We start from the raw sequence: 19,878 nt of genomic DNA on the forward strand, positions 1-19,878 counted from the left end.
GAGTCATCAAGGATAAGGAAACCGGCAAGAACATTCCCCGCAGTTAAGAACATAAGTCCCCCTTTACCCTAAAGCCCTCCCATCCCACAGTGTGGGAGCTCACTGAAATAGGATCCAGGAGCAAGAGATAAACATGTTCAAACTACATATATATATATATATGTGTGTGTGTGTGTGTGTGTATACATATATATATATATATAAAATAACAACAATAACAATAGAGATACAGTAATACAGGCCTGCCTAAATTGTACCAGTTAAGAAAGGAACCCCCAACACAATTGATATGATTATAAACACCTTGTTATGACTTAATGGCCTGTACAACAGACCCATAAAAATGATTTTTTTAAAAGAAAAAGAAATTTAGACAAACAAGAAATCCCCTTCCTATATCGGAATTGGTAACCCACCTTAACTCGTCATCATGACTGCTGGAAATGATAAGTAGTCCTTTCACTTATTTTTTTGTTTGTTTTTGATTTTTTGTTTCTGCCTTTTTTTTTTTTTTTAATTTTTGGTTAGAAAGTTCTCCAATCCATGAAGCAATCCTGAAAAGACAGTGTTTTATTAAAAAATTAGGCAAATTTGCTGTCCCATCTCCATCCTTCTGTTTTTCTGCCAAGTGTTTTTCTCTTCTCTCCGTCCTCTCCCTTGCCCTTGCAATATGGCAAGAGGAAGTCCATCACGTGTTCCAGTCTCTGCCAGCAGCGCCGCTCAGCCCCGCTCACTGGGCCTTGGAGGCGGTGGTGGTGGTGGAGGCAGCCCCGCTGGCAGAGGCCACAGTGAAGAGAGAGTTCTGGACAGACTCGGCTGAGGTGGAGGTGGCATGAAGGCTGGCTACAGGTCCAGAATTCCCTGCAGAGGTTGCAGCGGCAGAGACCAAGCTAACTGGGTTGCTGGTGAGCAGAGAGAGGTTCTGAGGGGTCAGGAACAGCGGGGCAGTCACGATGTTGGGGGCTCCTCCTGCATTGGCAAATACCAGGTTCCCAGTTGCATCCAGTGACGTTATCGGAAGAGAGCCACCAGAAGCAAGAGCTACAGACATACCCCCCAGAAAACAGGTAGGAAGTAGAATGTTAGCATCAGCTTGGAGAAGACAAAGAACACATCAAATGTCCTAAGTTTTCCTACAACCCAGATGAAAAAATTTTATCCCTTAACTGAATTTTTTTCCCTTAATCACAGTGCTGTAATTTACCAACCAAAGTTTATTTATAATTTTAAAAGAGCCTAGAGGACTGAAAACTAATGAGCATGAGGAGGATAGGGGAGAAGAGAATCAGAGTTATATTTCTATCTTGAAATCTCAACTTATTTCATATACCCAGAAATATTTGTTAAATCCAATAATTTTGATTTAATGAAGATTACTGACTTTAGAGTAACTCCATTCAAAAGATTATCTTTTCCTGTATCTGAAAACACCCAACAATCCCCTCACCCATATAACCACACCCTCACATGTATATTTGAGGGTTTTTCCTAGTGGCATTAAAATTTTGATTTCTTACATAACTAAAAAAAGCAAGAGGAACTGAGGGAACGTCCCTGACTTTGGATACGATCATACAATGAGTAGAGAACAGCGAGTCCTGGTGCAGCTTGACATTTTCTGAGACTCCAGGCTTAGGGTCATATTCCAGTTCTAGATCTTCCCATACAGTACCTCTTATGTACTCAGCTGTGTCTTTTTAGCATCACCACAGACCAGAGACACATTGTAATGCAAGAGAGAAAGTGATTTATCACAAATCTTACTCCAAAAAGAAATCATTTTATAGTAAAAGCTTTAGAGATCTAACCAGGAATCAATTTCACATATGATTTAGTCAATGAGAAAGTCAACATAATGTAAGGTAATCTAGGTGCTATTTTGGATTTGTCTGGAACTAACTGCCTACAGTATACTGTAGAGATATCATCCTGGAAACACTAATCCTAAATGAAGTTTAGCAGTTTAAAAACTTTGTTTTTGGCTCCAAGAACTCTCATTTAAGCACGAATTATTTTAAGAAAAAATTCTGAGATTAGTATAGTGATGTCTCAAAGTGTTTCCTTGAATCACATAATAGCAAGCATCTTCAAACACGAAGCTCAAATACTAAACAAAGCAGACTCTTCGATATATTTTAGACTGGATAGCATGCTAAGGCCAAAAGGGACCCATCTGGGCTTGGGAAAGAGATGTTAAAATCCAAGAGAATATAAGCTCTATAATGATGAGGCTATACAAACGGCAGAACCTCACAAGAATTAAAAGTACTCTTGCAGGCTGCATGATGTCCTCCAATGTTAATTTGTTATAGAGCCTTCTTGTATATGGCTCTTGAGTGTGGGGATGGGGACTGGGGAATTTTACTTGGTCAAGTTTGCCTGGGGATGGTTCTTAGATGACTATTTAGATAAATTTAGGAAGAAATGCCTCCAAGTGTATATTATAAGAAGATAAATATTAGCATAAAAGTCCTGGTTTCTTTCTCTGTTTTTCTGGCCACACTGTGCAACCTGCACAATTTTAGTTCCCTGACCAGGGATGGAACCCGCGCCCCCTGTGATGGAAGAGCAGTTTTAACTGCTGGATCACCAGGCAAGTACCAATCCTGGTTTCTTAATACACCACACTAAGCATATTTCCTGTTCTTACAAACTGATACCTATATTTTTCTTACAAAGCTTTTTATAAGAACACATTCCTGGTCCTTAGGTTAGTCAGCATTATCAATTCAACTATCTCTTCACATCACTTTCACCTCTAGCAAAGCAGACTTCCTCCATTTAAGAAAAAAAAGAGAAAGCAAAAGTAAGGAAAAAAATTCTACTGACCTTGAATAGTTGCCAGTGTACTGTTGCTCATCAGAGCTGGGCTGAGAGCACCACCTAGGGTTCCTGGATTGAGACTGAGTAAGGCACCTCTGAAAGACCAGAAGAGCAGACACATTATTACAACGCAGACACATATGTCAATTTGACAACATACCCAAAGGGACAAGAAAAAGGAAAATACAGGTGGGAAGTATACGGGAATATGTGTTATTCTTTTTATACACTTTACATGGTGCTTCCAAGTTACTGCTTTCCTTGATGCTCACTTATACAAAGCAAAGCAAGGTTATGGTCCACACAAAATGTAAAACAGTCATTTTGACACTTTGAGTTACTTTGTTCTCTTTTTTCCAAAACAAGAGAAAAAAATGACAGAGATAGTAATATATTTACAAACTCCTATTTTTTTTGATGATACTATAAAATTGGGAATCCTATTACTGTGTATCTCTTATTTATGTTTAAGAATTAGAAAGCAGACAGTTGAGAGATGAATAGACAAAGCGTAGTTGAGAGATGAATAGACAAAGCGTAGGAATACGAGTCAGGAATTCTATGTTTTTTTTCCTGGCCCCATCACTCAGGTATAATCAGTGGCCTGGTGTTCTGTATCTTCATTTAGAAATAAAAGTGTAATTAGTGCCCTTCCAGGGTGTTAAGAAACTCTAGTCCAACCACAATCAAAGTCCCTGTGCTACTACAGAGCAACCTATTTCAAAGAGATTATGGCTTTAAAGGTTTTTTGTTTTTGCATTTAAGATAGTGTTGAAAAGTATTCCCTATGAGTAACTCTAGGGATGACCTCCTAGTTGTCTCTCAGAGGTAAGCAAGGTAAGAAAGCAGCTCACCCAGCTGCAAACTGTGAGGGTGCCATCAGGCCTGGGTTTAGTCCTGCGGCAGCAGCCATGGCAGCAAGACTGGCATTTGCTGGCAACTGGGCAGCTCCTTGGAGGGCGGCAGCTGCTGCTGTTTGCAACCCTGATGCTGTCACCATCACCTGGCTGGTCCCAAGAGGAGAGGACACAGGAGCGGAGGTGGTCTGTGTTGAGCTGGTCTCACTGGCAGTGGGTGCCTCAGAGGTGGAGGCTGAGGCCGAAGGGGAGGGGCTCAGCGAGGGGGGAGTGACCGCAGAGGAGGCCGGAGGCGCCGTGGAGATTACGGCTGCAGTGTTGTTGGAGGTGGCATCTGTAGTGCCTGAAAGAGAATCACACTTGACAGTGACCTTCTGGAAAAGTTTTTGGAAGGATGGTTGCTTTATTCAGCCATACTCTAGAATCAACTGAATAATCTACCATCCAGTAACATCTAAGTATGTCCTTTTCTATTAAACTAGTTCAGTGTTTCTATGGAAATTAACCACAAAAACAAACATTTTAAGAACCAAAGCCATGAACCCTACTTTAAGAGGCAAGAGTAAGAAAGTAACCATGAAACAGAGAACATGGCTTTCCAATTCCAATTTCCTATTAAAAATTAAAAAAAAAATCACAGAAGCTCTAACTATAAAACACAACTGCTCTGGAGAAGATAAGTGTAAGCAAAAAAATCCAAGCTTCTGAAAAGTATTTTCATTTAGAAATTTCCTTAGTCTCTTTAGAAAAATCAAAACAAAGTAAGGAAATCAAGAAAAAGATGTATATTTTTCTAAAATAAATATTAATAACATTCACAGAAATAGTACCAAAATAACTAAAGGCATATGTCTAGAAGTATAAAAGACTTCAGAAATGATATAAGAACTAGACCAATCAAAATAAGTATTTCAAACCCATAAACATATTAGAAAAAAGGTCTATATAAAAACTTTCTCTGTGATAAAATCTGTCACTAAGCTGTAGAAAACTCTCTTCTCTATTAACAGCTGTATTAAAAATTCAGTCAGTTTTGTTCTTTTAAAACCTATGTTGAAGCCTTATACTAAGAACACCTAGAATTCAACTCTCATCACTTTACTGTGAAGAGACGTTCCTTTCCCGTATCACAGAGGTAGGAGAAAATTAGACCCCATCTACTTCAGTACTGACTCTACTTTCCCCATTTCCATTCATGTTACATTCATGTTAGTGCTATGTAGTCTCTGAATGATTCAGGTAAACATACCTTTCTTACTGTTAACTGAAAAGGGAGGATTTACTTACTCCTCTTTCTGCCCTTCTCAAAAATATAACATGATTCCCTCTTGACTCTTGCTGTCCATAAGTACAAATTAGATCTTTGTGGATATTATTAATTACAATATCATCATTCAGTTCTAAATCTATCAAATCAATTTATGTCACTGGGCTATTGATGCTATGTTGGTCCTTATGTTTGGCAGATTCATACACTTTTTCACTTTTTGACACTCTTCTCCTAAGACCTGCACACTGTTCTATAAGAAAGGTAAACATCTTTTCTCATTTCTCTTCTACTGCTAGTAAATTTCAATCTTTTCTTGACCAATTTCTCACCTTATCTAACTTGATTTCACTTATGGGCACTACTTTCTTTTCAAAGTTCTGAGATGAAATAGCCCATATCTTGAGGTCAAAAGCTTAAAGTAATGTTTACTTCGCTCTTTCTTCACTCTCCACTGCCATTTTTAGAGTACTCAGCATCACTATCTTAAAATCCCACATGTATACAAAGAAAACCCCAATAATTTCATCAGTGAATTTAAGCTAGGCTAAGAGACAATGACTCCAGAAACCACTCAAAGACTTTTTCTGGTTTTATCCTCCAACCACTTCCCAGGTGGCACAATGGTAAAAAATGTGCCTGCCAAAGAGACACAATCTAACAATGCCAATCTCCAATGAGACACAGGGGACTTGGGTTTGATCCCTGGGTTGAGAAGATCCCCTGGAGGAGGAAACTGCAACCTACTCCAGTATTCTTGCCTGGGAAATTCCATGGACAAAGATGGGCTACAGTCCACAGGGTCTCAAAGAGCCAGACAACTGAGCAACTAACCATGCACTCATGCATCCTCCAGCCACATTCTAAGTGTCTTCAACACGAATGTCATATGAGCATTAGAGTACAATAACTTAATAAGATCTTCAAATTATTTCTCCCAGTCAGTAAATCACATTTTAATCAATATATAGCTTTTATCTATATTCTTAGCAACTCAATTACTTGAGCAATTTTGATCAGGGAATTGATATTTGCTGAGCTTCAATGTCCTCGACAACAAAATAAGATGCCATCATCCACCTCACAAGGTTAGTAGAAAGTTATCTGCAAGAATACATAGTGTTTGACATAACCTCTTGCTTCTCATTTCATTTTTAATTAAAAAAATTTTTTAAAATGATTGTAGTTGGTTTAAATATTGCTCAGGTATACAGCAAAGTAATTGGCTCAGGTGTACAGCAAAGTAATTCAGTTATACATATGTCTATATCGATACATATATTCTCCATTCTTTTCCATTACAGGTTATTATAGGATACTGAATATAGTTCCCTGAGCTATAATCCTTGTTGTTTATTGATTTTATATATAGTAGTTAGTATCTGTTAATCCCTATCTCTGTATTGTTATAATTTTAGTACATGTGCTGCCAAGGCGAGCACCTATCTCATCTTTTTTAAAAAACAGATTTAGAGAGATACAATTTATATGCCATAAAATTCACCCAATTTAAGTATAAAATTCAACGGTTTTTAATACATTGACTGAGTGGTACAGCCATCACCCCCATCAAGTTGATGACTGAGAAAGAGCCCTAGTGCCTATCTGCAGTCACACCTGTTCCCACCTACAGCCTCCAGTCATCTGCTTTTTGATCTGTAGATTTACCTTTCCCAGACACATCATATAAATGAATCAAATGATTTGTAGTCTTTTGCATCTAGCTTCCTTCAGTTTTAGCAAGCTGCTTTTAAGGTTTATCCATGTTGTAGTATGAATCAATACTTCCTTCTAGCTGAAAAGTATTCCACTGCATGGATAGACCACATGATGTTTAATTTATTCATCAGTTGGTGGGTTATGGCTTGTTTCCAGTTTTTGGTTATTATGAATAATGCTGCTATGATCACTGTGTAAAAGTTTTTATGGAAATGTTTGCTGTTCTCTTGGGGGAACTATTGGGTAGGATGGTAAATTTATGATTAACTTTTAAAGACACTGCCAAAGTGGCCATATCATTTTACATTTCCACCAACAATGCATGAAGATTCCAGTTTCTCCACATCTCCAAGACCTATTATTTTTGGTCTTTCTGATTATAGCCATTCTAGGATTAAGAAGTATCTCATTATGACTTTAAATTTGCATTTCTCTGAGTAATAATGTTGAACATCTTTTCATGTGCTTATTAGTCATTCCTATATCTTCTTTGATATAATGTATCAGTTCAGTTCAGTTGCTCAGTCGTGTCCAACTCTGTGAGCCCATGGACTGCAAAGGCTTCCTTGTCCATCACCAATTCTCGGAGCTTACTCAAACTCATGTCCATTGAGTTGATGATGCCATCCAACCATCTTATTCTCTGACATCCCCTTCTCCTCCCACCTTCAATCTTTCCCAGCATGACGGTCTTTTCCAAGGAGTCAGTTCTTCGCATCAGGTGGCCAAAGTATTGGAGTTTCAGCTTCAACATCAGTCCTTCCAATGTATATTCAGGACTGATTTCCTTTAGGATTGACTGGTTGGATCTCCTTGCAGTCCAAGGGACTCTCAAGAGTCTTCTCCAACACCACAGTTCAAAAGCATCAATTCTTCGGCGCTTAGCTTTCTTTATAGTCCAACTCTCACATTCATACATGACTACTAAAAAACCATAGCTTTGACTAGACGGACCTTTGTTGGCAAAGTAATGTCTCTGCTTTTTAATATGCTGTCTATGTTGGTCATAACTTTTCTTCTAAGGAGCAAGCGTCTTTTAATTTCATGGCTGCAATCACCATCTGCAGTGATTTTGCTGCTACTGCTGCTAAGTCGCTTCAGTCGTGTCCAACTCTGTGCGACCCCATAGATGGCAGCCCACCAGGCTCTCCCGTCCCTGGGATTCTCCAGGCAAGAACACTGGAGTGGGTTGCCATTTCCTTCTCCAACGCATCAAAGTGAAAAGTGAAAGTGAAGTCGCTCAGTCATGTTCGACTCTTCGCGACCCCATGGACTGCAGCCTACCAGGCTCTTCTGTCCATGGGATTTTCCAGGCAAGAGTACTGGAGTGGGTTGCCATTGCACAGTGATTTTGGAGCCCCCTAAAATAAAATCTGTCACTGTTTCTCCATCTATTTGCCATGAAGTGATGGCATCGGATGCCATGATCTTAGTTTTCTGAATGTTGAGCTTTAAGCCAACTTCTTCCCTCTCCTCTTTCACTTTCATCAAGAGGCTCTTTAGTTCTTCTTTCTGCCATAAGTGTGGTGTCATCTGCTTATCTGAGGTAATTGCTATTTCTCCCAGCAATCTTGATTCCAGCTTGTGCTTCTTCCAGCCCAGCATTTCTCATGATGTACTCTGCATGTAAGTTAAATAAGCAGGGTGACAAGATACAACCTTGATGTACTCCTTTCCCAATTTGGAACCAGTCTGTTGTTCCATGTCCAGTTCTAACTGTTGCTTCCAGACCTGCATACAGATTTCTCAGGAGGCAGGTCAGGTGGCCTGGTATTCCCATCTCATGAAGAATTTTCCACAGTTTGTTGTGATCCACACAGTCAAAGGCTTTGGCATAGTCAATAAAGCAGAAGCAGATGTTTTTCTGGAACTCGCTCGCTTTTTCGATGATCCAGCAGATGTTGGCAATTTTATCTCTGGTTCCTCTGCCTTTTCGAAAACCAGCTTGAACATCTGAAGTTCATGGCTCACATACAGTTGAAGCCTGGCTTGGAGAATTTTGAGCATTACTTTGCTAGCATGTGAGATGAGTGCAATTGTGTGGTAGTTTGAGCATTCTTTGGCACTGCCTTTCTTTGGGATTGGAATGAAAATTGACCTTTTGCAGTCCTGTGGCCACTGCTGAGTTTTCCAGATTTGCTGGCATATTGAGTGCAGCACTTTCACAGCGTCATCTTTTAGGATTTGAAATAGCTCAACTGGAATTCTATCACCTCCACCAGCTTTGTTCATAGTGATGTTTCCTAAGGTCCACTTGACTTCACATTCCGGATGTCTGGTTCTAGGTGAGTAATCACACCATCGTGGTTATCTGGGTCATGAAGATCTTTTTTGTATAGTTCTTCTGTGTATTCTTGTCACCTCTTCTTAATATCTTCTGCTTCTGTTAGGTCCATACCATTTCTGTCCTTTATAATGTATATTAAATATAATGTATATTAGATATAATGTTATTATATATTAAAATCTTTTGCCCCTTTAAAAAACCAAGTTGCTTATATTCTTACTCTTGAGTTTTAAAAAATCATTTATTTATTTATTTAGGCTGCACTGAGTGTTCGTTCCGTTCCATGGGCTTTCTCTAGTTGCAGCAAGTGGATGCTACTCTTCCTTGTGGTGCACAGACTTCAGTAGTTGTGGCTGAGTTCAGTAGGCTCATTGTAGTGGCTTCTCTTGTTGCAGAGCACAGGCTGTAGGTGCTCAGGCTTCAGTAGTTGTGGCTCCTGGGCTCTTAAGAGTGTGGGCTCTGTAGTTGTGGCGCATGGGCTTAGTTGCTCTGAGGCCTGTGAGATCTTCCTACACCAGGTGTCGAACCCATGTTCCTTGCACTGATAGGCAGATTCTTATCCATTGCACCAGGAAAGATAGTCCTTTACCACTGAGTTCTAAGAATATTTTTTTTTGCTGAGTGAACTCCTTGGGAATTTTATACATATAGGATAATGAAAAAAAGACAGTTTTAACTTCTCCCCTTTCAAACTGGATGTTTAAAATTTTTTTCCATTGTTAAGCTGTCTATAACTAGACTAGTTAGAAATCTGTTAGAGCAAACATTCTTCCTTTGTTCCCAATGTTAGGGGGGAAAGTATTCAGTCCTTCCCATTTAGTATGCTGTTAGCTGTAGGTTTTTCGGTTGATGCTCTTTACCAGGTTAGGAAGCCTTCTTCTATTCCAGGTTTTTTAAAATCATGAATGGGTGTTGGATTTTGTCAAATACTTTTTCTGTATCTAGTAAGATGATCATGAGAATTTGGTCTTCTATTACTATGGTGTATTACATTAATTTATGTTCAATTATTAAGCCAACTTTTCATTCCTGGGATAACTCCTTGGTCATGTATAATCTTTTTTATATGTTGCTAGATTTGACTTGTTAAGACTTTGTTGAGGACTTCTGTGTACATTTTCATGAGTGATATGGGTTTATAATCTTTTTCTTACGGTATCTTTGTTTGGCTTTAATACCAAGGTAATATTGGCTTCATATAATGAGTTGTTCCTCCTCTATCTTCTGGAGGAGACTGCTAAAGATTAACTCTTACTTCTTCCTAAAATATCTGATAGAATTCACTGTTACAGCCATCTGAGTTTAGGCATTTCTTTTTGGTTCATTTACTTGTTTTAGGTCTTTTGTCCATTTCATCTAAGTCACCTAATTTTTTTTGGCGTTAAGTTGTTTATAATATTTTGGTATGGTGCATAATGCAGCAATTCTACTCCTAAATATATACCCTAGAGAAATGAAAACATATAATCACATTAAAACTTGTAAATGCATACTCATATCAACAGTGTTGAAAATGGCTCCAAACGGTAAGTAACTCAAACGTCCATCAACTCATATAATAAACAGAATATGGTATATCCATACAATGAAATATCACTCAATCATTAAAAGGAATGAAGTTCCAATATTACTCTGCAACATGGATAAACCCTGGAAATATCCTAAATGGAAGAAGCAAGACACAGAAAGTCATCTATTATATGACTCCATTTATATTTGTCTGAGACAGGCAAACCCATAGAGACACAGCGGACTAGTCACTGCCATGGATTCCGGAGGAGTGAACAAGGAGAGACTGACAATAGCTATGGGGTTGCACATGGTTTATTATGAAACGTTATTTTGGAATAAGAATTTGAGGCAGAGCTTGTTTAGTTGAGATTATTAAGAGCTGTGGAAGTTTTACAAGTTCTTAAGACACATAAGAATAGGTAGCTTTCTGGAGCAGTACAGTCATGATCATTCATTTTCTATTCTAGAAAACCTTACCAGAAATATTGAATTTAACTCAGGAACACAGTGAAAACAAGTTAAATTAACCAATCATGAGGACCTCAAGGAGAAAATCTTTAGAAAGAAAGTAGAGTGCATTAAATAAACTATACACTATTGCATGACTTTCATAAATAATGAGTGAAAGAACACGCTACTTCTGTCAACAGAAAAAAAGAAAGGCAGTATAGAAATGTCAGAGCAAAAGAGGCTATAATAAGAAAGTTATGGTCCAAATAGGAATAAAACTAAAACAGGACATGATTTTGAGCTGACAAGAGGAAGAAAACCAAATCCATTTGACATCTGACTCTTGTAATGTTCTCTTTCAAGGAGCAGGATTTAAGTACCATAAGATTACATTTTTTTTACCCTATCATGGGCTGGCCTTTAACAATATTTATGCAAATTTAATACTATTGTGGGGTTCCCTGATGGCTCAGTTGTAAAGAATCCACCTGCAATGCAGTAGATGTGGGTTCGATCCCTGGGTCAAGAAGATCCCCTGGAAAAGGAAATGGCAACCCATTCCAGTATTTTTACCTGGGAAATCCCATGGATACAGGTGCCTGGTGGGCTACAGTCCTAGGGTCGCAAAGAGCCAGAAAAGATTGAGCGACTAAACCATCCCAATACTATTATACTCACTTTCTATTGCTATTTAACAAAGTACTACAAACTTGGTAACATAAAACAACATACATTTACTATCTTATAGTTTCTGTGGGTCAGGTGTACAAGCACAGCCTAGCTGGTCCTCTGCAAGGCCACAATAAAGGTACTAGCCACACTGTTCCATTCTGTTGGCATTACTGGGGAAGAGTATGTTGCCAAGCTCACCTGGGTTGTTGGAAAAAATCATTTGGCAGAATTTTCTTGCTGCTCTAGACTAAATGCCAGGCTGTTGGCTGAAGGTCAACTTCAATGTTAGAGGTCAACCCCAGTTACCTGACTGGTGAGGTGGGTCTCTAGAGTAAGTCTGCTAACAATACAGAGCCACAAAAGCATGAACACTACGAGACAGACACCATGGTGGGGGCTCACCTTAGACTTTTTCTGTCACAGTTATAAATTCTGATTGTTAATTTAATATTTTGCCTTTGACAATAAGAGTAATGATAGCAAACTTACCCTTATACCATAATAACAATAGGGAAACATATGAGAAACTGTTTTAAATATGAGAAGATAGGCAGCACAGGGCTGTGATCCCTGAAGAAAGAGAAACAAATGATGTGGGCCCTTTATTTGGAAGCACTTCTATTTGTTTATTTTTGGCGGCACTGGGTCTTCACTGCTCTGCACAGGTTTTCGCCAGTTGTGGTGAGTGGGGGCTACTCTTCGTTGTGGTGTGTGGGCTTCTCATTGTGGTGGTTTCTCTTGTTGGGGAGCACAGGCTCTAGGCACAAGGGCTTTAGTAGGAGTCGCAGAGTGCAGGCTCAGTAGTTGCTGCACATGGGTTTAGTTGCTCTGCATTGGCAGGTGGATTCTTAACCACTGTGCCACCAGGGAAGTCCCTGGAAGTGCTCTTCAAACCTCTGTACCAGGGGAGGAAACTAAGTAGAGCACAGCAATTTCACTGATTCAAGGAGACAAAAACTATCGCTGAATGACAAAATGGCTGGGGTTTGCAGCAGAGAGTAGTGGAAAGGAAGAAACTAAATAGAGAAATCTCTCTATAAATGTACAACGGGGTTTCCTAGAATCTTTAGTTGAATACTAAATTACACATGTGCAGGGAAACGCCATGAGTCCAAGCAGGGAGGCTGTAAACTGAATGATCCTTGGAATTCATGCAGGACAAGGGAGATACTCCTTGTCTAACTACACAGAGAGGAGACACTATTGAGTTGAGCATTGATTAGAGAACCCAGAAGGGTCACACCTGAAGCTAGTGAAGGCTACTTTAGGGCCAATCTAGTAAAGCTTAAAAAATAAGTCTTGAAAGGGTCAAGCTAATCTGTAGTAATCTATCTGCCTGCCAAAATCAACTCAAAAACTCTTTAAAAGAAGACATCAAAATCCTGATGTATAATCCCCATCTCTTAAGTACAGGTAGATCTGTGAATATGATAGGAGAGGCAAAAACCACTCTTTTAACTGGGTTATATCATATGACAAAGATGAGAGGACTGATTACCTTATATTTATAAGATTCTCTGTAGCAGCTGACTGGATAGAGATTTTCATGTTGCTTTTGAAGAAGCTGCCATATTTAAGGTCATGGAGCTAGGACTTGGGGTTAGCCTGTGGGATTTGAGTGATCTAGCCGACAGCCAGCAAAAAAAAAGGAGGGGGCAGAACTCCAGCCCTATAACCATAAGGACAGAATTCTGAAAACCAATGAACTTGGAAGATCTTGGTCATCATATGGGGTCACAGCTCCAGCCAACATCTTAACTTCAGCCTGGTAAATCCCTGAGCAGAGGACTTAGCTCTAATCTATGTCTAAACTTCCAACCTATACGTGGGATAGTAAATGAGTAGTGATTGAGGCCACTAAGTTTTACTAATTCTTATGCATCAACATAAAACTAATATGGTTGGAAAGAAGACAACAATGTCTGCTCTTACTAATTCCCTCAGCTGGAATTTCTAGCCTGTGCAATACCGATCAATTGATGTGAAACAAAACCTATTTCACTGTTATAAAAGATGAAAAATGACTCTGAAGTATATGAAATGATGCTCAACTTTACATGATTAGAAAACTGAAGTTTAAAATACACTGAGACATCTCCCCTGGTGGTCAGTGGTTAAGAATCCACCTGTTAATGTGGTGGGTGTGGGCTCTATCCCTAGTCCGAGAAGATTCCATAGGCCACAGGGGCAAAACTGCTGAGCCTGTGCAATACAACACTCCTGAACTGCAACTGCTGAGCCCTAAAGCTGCAACTACTGAAGCCTGTGTGTTCTAGAGCCTGTGCCCTGCTGCAGTGAGAAGTTTGCATAACACAACTAGAGGAAGCCCATGTGCGGCAACGAAGACCCAGCACAGCCAAAAATAAAAAAAATTAAAGTACATTGAGATATAATTTCTCACCTATCAGATTGGCAAAAATTAAAAAGTGCATAGGCTATGGGGAAGCTGGTCCTCTCATGTATTATTAGTGGGAATGAAAATAAGTACACTCCTTTTGGAAGGCAATTTGATAGTATCCAAGAAAACTACATAGATACCTTTTGAGTCAGCAATTCTACTTTTTGAAATTTACCCTCAAGACACACTTCCAACAGTACAAAAATACTTATCCACAAGGTTACTCCTGCAGCATGGTCAATAATTAAAAAATATTGGAAACAAATTCAATGTCCATACAACAGGAAAGGAGTTAAAATAAAATGTAGTATATCCACATAATGGAGTCCTCTACAACAATGAAACAAAATAATGAAGATTTCCATGAACTAACGTGGAGTGATTTTCAGAATATCTGTTAAGCAAAGAAAGGTCACCTAAGTATGCAGGAATGGCACAAGTGGGAATGAGGTAGAAAACATACAGAGAACTATGACAGAAAGGAATGACATTTTTCCAAGGAGAACTTTTTGTATAGTCTTGACTTATAAAACAGTTAATATCTTATATTCTTTAAAAAAATCACAAGGATGGAAGGAAAAACACTAATATTTAAGGAAAAATACTAATATTTAATATGAACAAAAAATAAACTAAATGGAATTTCAAATGAATAACGCAAATACACTGAAGGGTATATAAGAAGAACTAACCCAGATAACTTCTGAACATAGTATTTGGACATCATGTCTTTAGGCTTAAGACAAGAACTCTAAACTGAATTAGTTGGTCTTTTTCAGAGGCATGGGTTAGCAATTTTGAAATCCCTTTCTTTTCACTATAGGATTGTGCAATTAAGTAACTTGTAACTGTTGATAATGTGACCCAAGTTACTTGTCACTGAGAAGGGACTTAAAATACGGAAAGAGACTAGGATAGAAAAGAATGAACTAGAGGGTATTGGATTGGAACTGGAGATATCAGTATGAACTTGGGGATTTTAAGGAGGCTGATTCTAGGCCAGAGGCAGAGAAACTTTAAGATGAGGCTGAACATTATGTGTGCCAAAAAAATCAGGAAGTACTCAAAGAATGCTAGGGACACGTCAAAAGGGCACAGAAGCCCTTCTGAAGTAGCTCCCTTTGGCTAAATTGGGAAAATCTGAATATTAAAATAAAAAGTGATAATAGTATTGTAACCTATTGAATACAGAAAGAATTTCTGAGTCCACATTGATACAGATAGATAAATAGGGGAAAAGGAAAAGCTCATCCTTAGAGTTGAAAGCCAACTAATAAATGTAAAAGAAATGATGAAACTATATGAGAGTCAGAAGAACATAGATTCAGGCAAAAATCATCAATGGACACTAGTGTATAAACATTTGAGGAACAGGATATTTGCAGTCTCAAACTCCTCATAAGATACTAACTGTAAAGAGTAAAATAACTATAGAATGTTATTACATTAACAATATACAATAACTATACAATGAAACGGAGAAGGCAATGGCAACCCACTCCAGTACTCTTGCCTGGAAAATCCCATGGACGGAGGAGCCTGGTAGGCTGCAGTCCATGGGGTCGCGAAGAGTCGGACACGACTGAGCGACTTCCCTTTCACTTTTCACTTTCATGCATTGGAGAAGGAAATGGCAATCCACTCCAGTGTTCTTGCCTGGAGAATCCCAGGGACGGCGCAGCCTGGTGGGCTGCCGTCTATGGGGTCGCACAGAGTCGGACACGACTGAAGCGACTTAGCAGCAGCAGCATACAATGAAAAAATCTGGCAGATACCACCTTAATGAAATTATCAAAGTTAATAACAATAGGACTAATCAACAGCACATGTCTCCACATAATGCACAAAGAGGGACTCAACATCATTTCTATGGGATTCCTGCCCAAAGTACATAATCTGAATCATGATAAAACATCAGGTAAACCCAAATTAAGGGACATTCTACAAAATAACTAGCTATACTCTTCAAAAATATCAATGCCACAAAACACAAAGATTCAAACTGTCCCAAATTAAATGAAACTAAAGAGACACAGCAACTGAGTGCGATACCTGATCTTAGATTTTCTTTTGCTGTAACAGACATTACTGATACAATTGGCAAAATCTGAATGTGAGTTATTTACTAGATAACAGTAATTGAGTCAATGTTAATAACCTGATGTTTTGTAACTACTCTGGTTATATATAGAATTTCTTGCTTATTAAAAAATACATAGTAAAGTAGTAGGGATAAAGGGCCTATAACCTATAATTTGCTCTTAAGAACAGTTCAGAAAAAAACCACATACACAAACACAGGAACAGAAACACACAGAAAGGGGAAAAGGAAGAGAGGAAGTAAATACAGTAAGATTTTAATATTTGGAAAATGTAAGGAAGAGATTTGGGATTTCTTTATTCTTATAACTTTTCTATACGTCTGAAATGATGTTTAAAAAAACTTAAAGAAAAAGCTGTATGCACAAAGGTGTTCATTATAGTATTCATAATAGTGAAAACGTCATTCATTCAATAATTACTGGGCATCTTACACTCTAGGTGGTGTGCTGGACATGAGAGATACAATAGTGAACAAGCAAGACTGGTTATGTGGCTTAGAGATTTAGGAGTTTCCTGGGATTTAATATTTGCTCAAACTGAAAAAGTTGGTTACCCTCTGTAGAACTTAACCATGATGTCAGCATATAGAAATGTTTATGAAATTACAGTACAATCATTTGATATTAAGGCAAATCAAAACTAGAAAAGTAAAGACTATAGTAACAGAGGAAGACGTTAAAAGATATTAAGTTAAAAAAAAAGCAGGATACACTGTCAATACTATTAGAATTGTACATCTATGTACACATAAAAAAACACATAAAAACAGTACTCATGGTGATTTTGTCTTTCCTATTTGAATTTCCCATGTTAAAATTTTTAATGATTAAAGAAAAATTTCATTCCAAAAGTTACTACCATTTCAGAAAACTGTCATAATTAAATGTACATAAATGGGCCAAGTAATTGAGTTTAAGAGAATTTGATTAGTCAGTTAAGATACCAGAATTTTTTTTTTAATTTCCAGCTAGTTTTGAGTATGTGTATCTCCCTAAAATTACCCTTTGCTTCAGATTTGTGCCATTTAAGAAATGCCATTTAATGTGCCATTTTATGAAATCTGCAAAGCTACTTGTTCTTAATGTCTGAACTATTATGATTTTTTTTTTTTTGTAATAGAGAGGTATATTTAAACCTAATGTAATATGACTTATAATTTGTTTGGAAGGTAAAGTACAAAATTTACCAGTTAACGCAGTTAGGGTAGACAGTAAATGCTGCAGAGGCAGGAATTTCATGTTCCTGGTGCCCAACACAATAGCAACCAATCACCAACATTTTGCATATTAAGCTAAGGTGCTGAATACTATACACTCTGGAACAGGAGTTTTTAATTTACCTCTAAGACATCCAGAAATGGCAAGCCTTGGTAAGGTGGGAGCTGATGAGGTTTGTCACTTATAAACCTCCTTGTATTTTACTAAAAACTGTGAGTATGTCTATTTTGTGAGAGGAAAATTTTATAGCTTTCACCAAATTTTCAAAGAGGTCAAAGGCCCAAAAGTTATCAAAGGTAGTGCTCTGAATAAACAATATTATGAAATTTTCTAACTTAGAAATTTAATAACTACATAAAACCATTTAATCCAATTTTTACATCATGGTTATGTCACTTAAAATATGAGTGGAAAAAAAATCAAATTTCCCAACTCCAGGTTAAATTTAAGCTTGATTATGAAAGATCATAAATCTATCCAATGACTTACTAGCATATAATCAACCTGGTGAATAATTAGAGAATGTCTTCTGTAATATGTATCACTAAAAAACTTCTGATGACAACACTAATTTATTTTAGATGCATCTGGAAAATGTGCCATTTAAACAGAAAATATTTATTCATTTTTACCATAATGTGTCAAACACTAAGTTAGGCATTGACATTTCAAAAATGATAGTCAGATCTTTTGAGATGTACAAAGTCTACTGGAAAAGAAAGAAGTATAAAAACTGTTTATAAAATAGGCAGGTGGAAATAATTTCCTGGAGAAGCTAAACAGTATATATCCAAGAAGAACTGATATCTAAGCTGGAGTAGTTTCATCACTAACAGAAAGAAGTGAAGGCTGGGATGGACATTTTACCCTGGGGGGATGTTTACAAAGGTACGGAGGATCCTTCCTGTGTTTTGAGGATAGGATGGAGAAAAAAACGAGTGGAAGATAGGGTCCAGACTGTAAGTAGTTTACGAATTCATGGTGAATTTGGATGTTTTCCTGAATGCAAAAGGCTGAAGCTATTACACATTTTTAAGGGGAGGAGAAGTTAATTGGAAAAAAAGTAACTCTGGGCCTTCCCTGGTGGCCCAGTGGTTAAGATTTGGCATTTCCACTGCAGGTTCAATCCCTAGATGGGGAGCTAAGATCCTGCTGCATGGCACAGCCAAAAAAAAAAACCACCAAAACGGTAACGCTGAGGAGCAATGTAAAAGACAAAGTAATATGGGAAAGAAAAAAAAAATATGTGAAAGCATTCTTTCTGGAAAAATGTATTATGCCTGATACTTTTTTAAGAGTTCAGGTTTTCACATACAACTTTTGTTTTAAAAAAGCAATATATATTTTTAGTTAAAACCTTAGTTTACAATTTAATGGCAGATTCTCACAGAAACTTATCATGGGCCTACTATTTGCCTAACAGCTGCACAGCTTGGTTGCTGCTTACCTGTAACAGAGAGATTAGTTACCGCAGCGCTGGTTAAAGGAAGGACTGGATTGACCGTGAGGGTAGTTGCTGCACTGCTTGTCACAAGGCTTGGTGTGGTTGCCACCTGGAGGTCGGAAGTGAAAACATGCAAAAGCATTTAAAAACCAAAATTTAAAAATTTAAGTTCATACTGTAGATTTATTTTTCCTATAAACATTTTTAAAATTCTAGATACAACAGAATAAAATTAAAGTGTCCAAAAGGAAATGATTTTATTAATTACTCTCTGACCTTGGAATTGAGAAAATTGGCTTATGTTGAAAGGCTGCTTTTAGTAGATGGTTTTTCACTAATATCACAAATGGCTTTGCCCAAGTTTTAATGAGAAATTAATTTAAAAATACTTCAATTATGTTGAATAAGATACACTCTAAATCATTAAAAAATACTACACCATTATAAGTGATCTAAACAAGAAAACTATTCAAGGCGATCACAGAATTTGGAGTTCTTGTATATTACTTCTATTTTCAGCTATGTGGGGGCAAGACTGTCTTGGTTTTGTTTTTAATGAAATCTCATTATGGAAAGAATATAAAACAAATTTATCCAAAACACAAAACAATCATGTACATAAAACGAAACTATCTAATACTATCATTTTCATAACTACTATCTCATGAACTTTATGATTAAAGTCTTACCAGTTAACAATCAAAGCTTTCACTTAACAAACTAGGAAGTGCTATTAATGATGACTTTAGTTAGAAAAGTCTCCCGGCATGGAGTAATATTAAATTAGAAATAAATTTAAAAAGTATCAGAAATGCAAACTCAACAATATTCCCATCTTTGGAATCCTGGTTGGAAACATGGCATCACATTCACAATTGTCCTAAAGATCAAGTTGAGTCACATGACAACTATATGTCCCTTCAGTCTAGGAATACTATTTTAATGTTAACAGCAGAGGTTACTCAATAAGGTTATAAATAAAAGGCCCACATCAATACAAACTCAGAGCTAAAGGTTATCTGGGAATTTATTGTCACTTAATCATGTAAGTAAAAGTTTAATAAATTGAGCCTTAGAACCCAAAATGAATAAAGAGCAACTAAAGATTTTTTTAGATAACTGAAATTAG

At 37.5% G+C, this 19,878-nt stretch overlaps 1 protein-coding gene across 7 annotated transcripts in view; it reads right to left on the reverse strand.

Annotated features, from left to right (window-relative positions):
* Window positions 1-463: 463 nt before the first annotated feature.
* POU2F1 (POU class 2 homeobox 1) overlaps window positions 464-19,878 on the reverse strand; it is a 183,342-nt gene continuing 163,927 nt past the window's right edge. For 4 of the 7 annotated variants that reach the window (XM_081489266.1, XM_081489268.1, XM_081489270.1 and 1 more), the window contains 4 exons: window positions 18,753-18,858; window positions 3,678-4,023; window positions 2,830-2,918; window positions 556-1,041 (listed from right to left, as the gene is read on the reverse strand). In XM_081489266.1, coding sequence (XP_081345392.1) covers window positions 731-1,041; window positions 2,830-2,918; window positions 3,678-4,023; window positions 18,753-18,858 — 852 coding nt within the window. In that variant the 3' untranslated portion in view covers window positions 556-730. The other 3 variants (XM_081489271.1, XM_081489272.1, XM_081489273.1) reach the window with 1 other exon arrangement.

This window comes from Giraffa tippelskirchi, chromosome 5, assembly GCF_054371585.1.
Source record: "Giraffa tippelskirchi isolate mGirTip1 chromosome 5, T2T-mGirTip1v1.2.pri, whole genome shotgun sequence".
Taxonomy (NCBI): domain Eukaryota; kingdom Metazoa; phylum Chordata; class Mammalia; order Artiodactyla; family Giraffidae; genus Giraffa; species Giraffa tippelskirchi.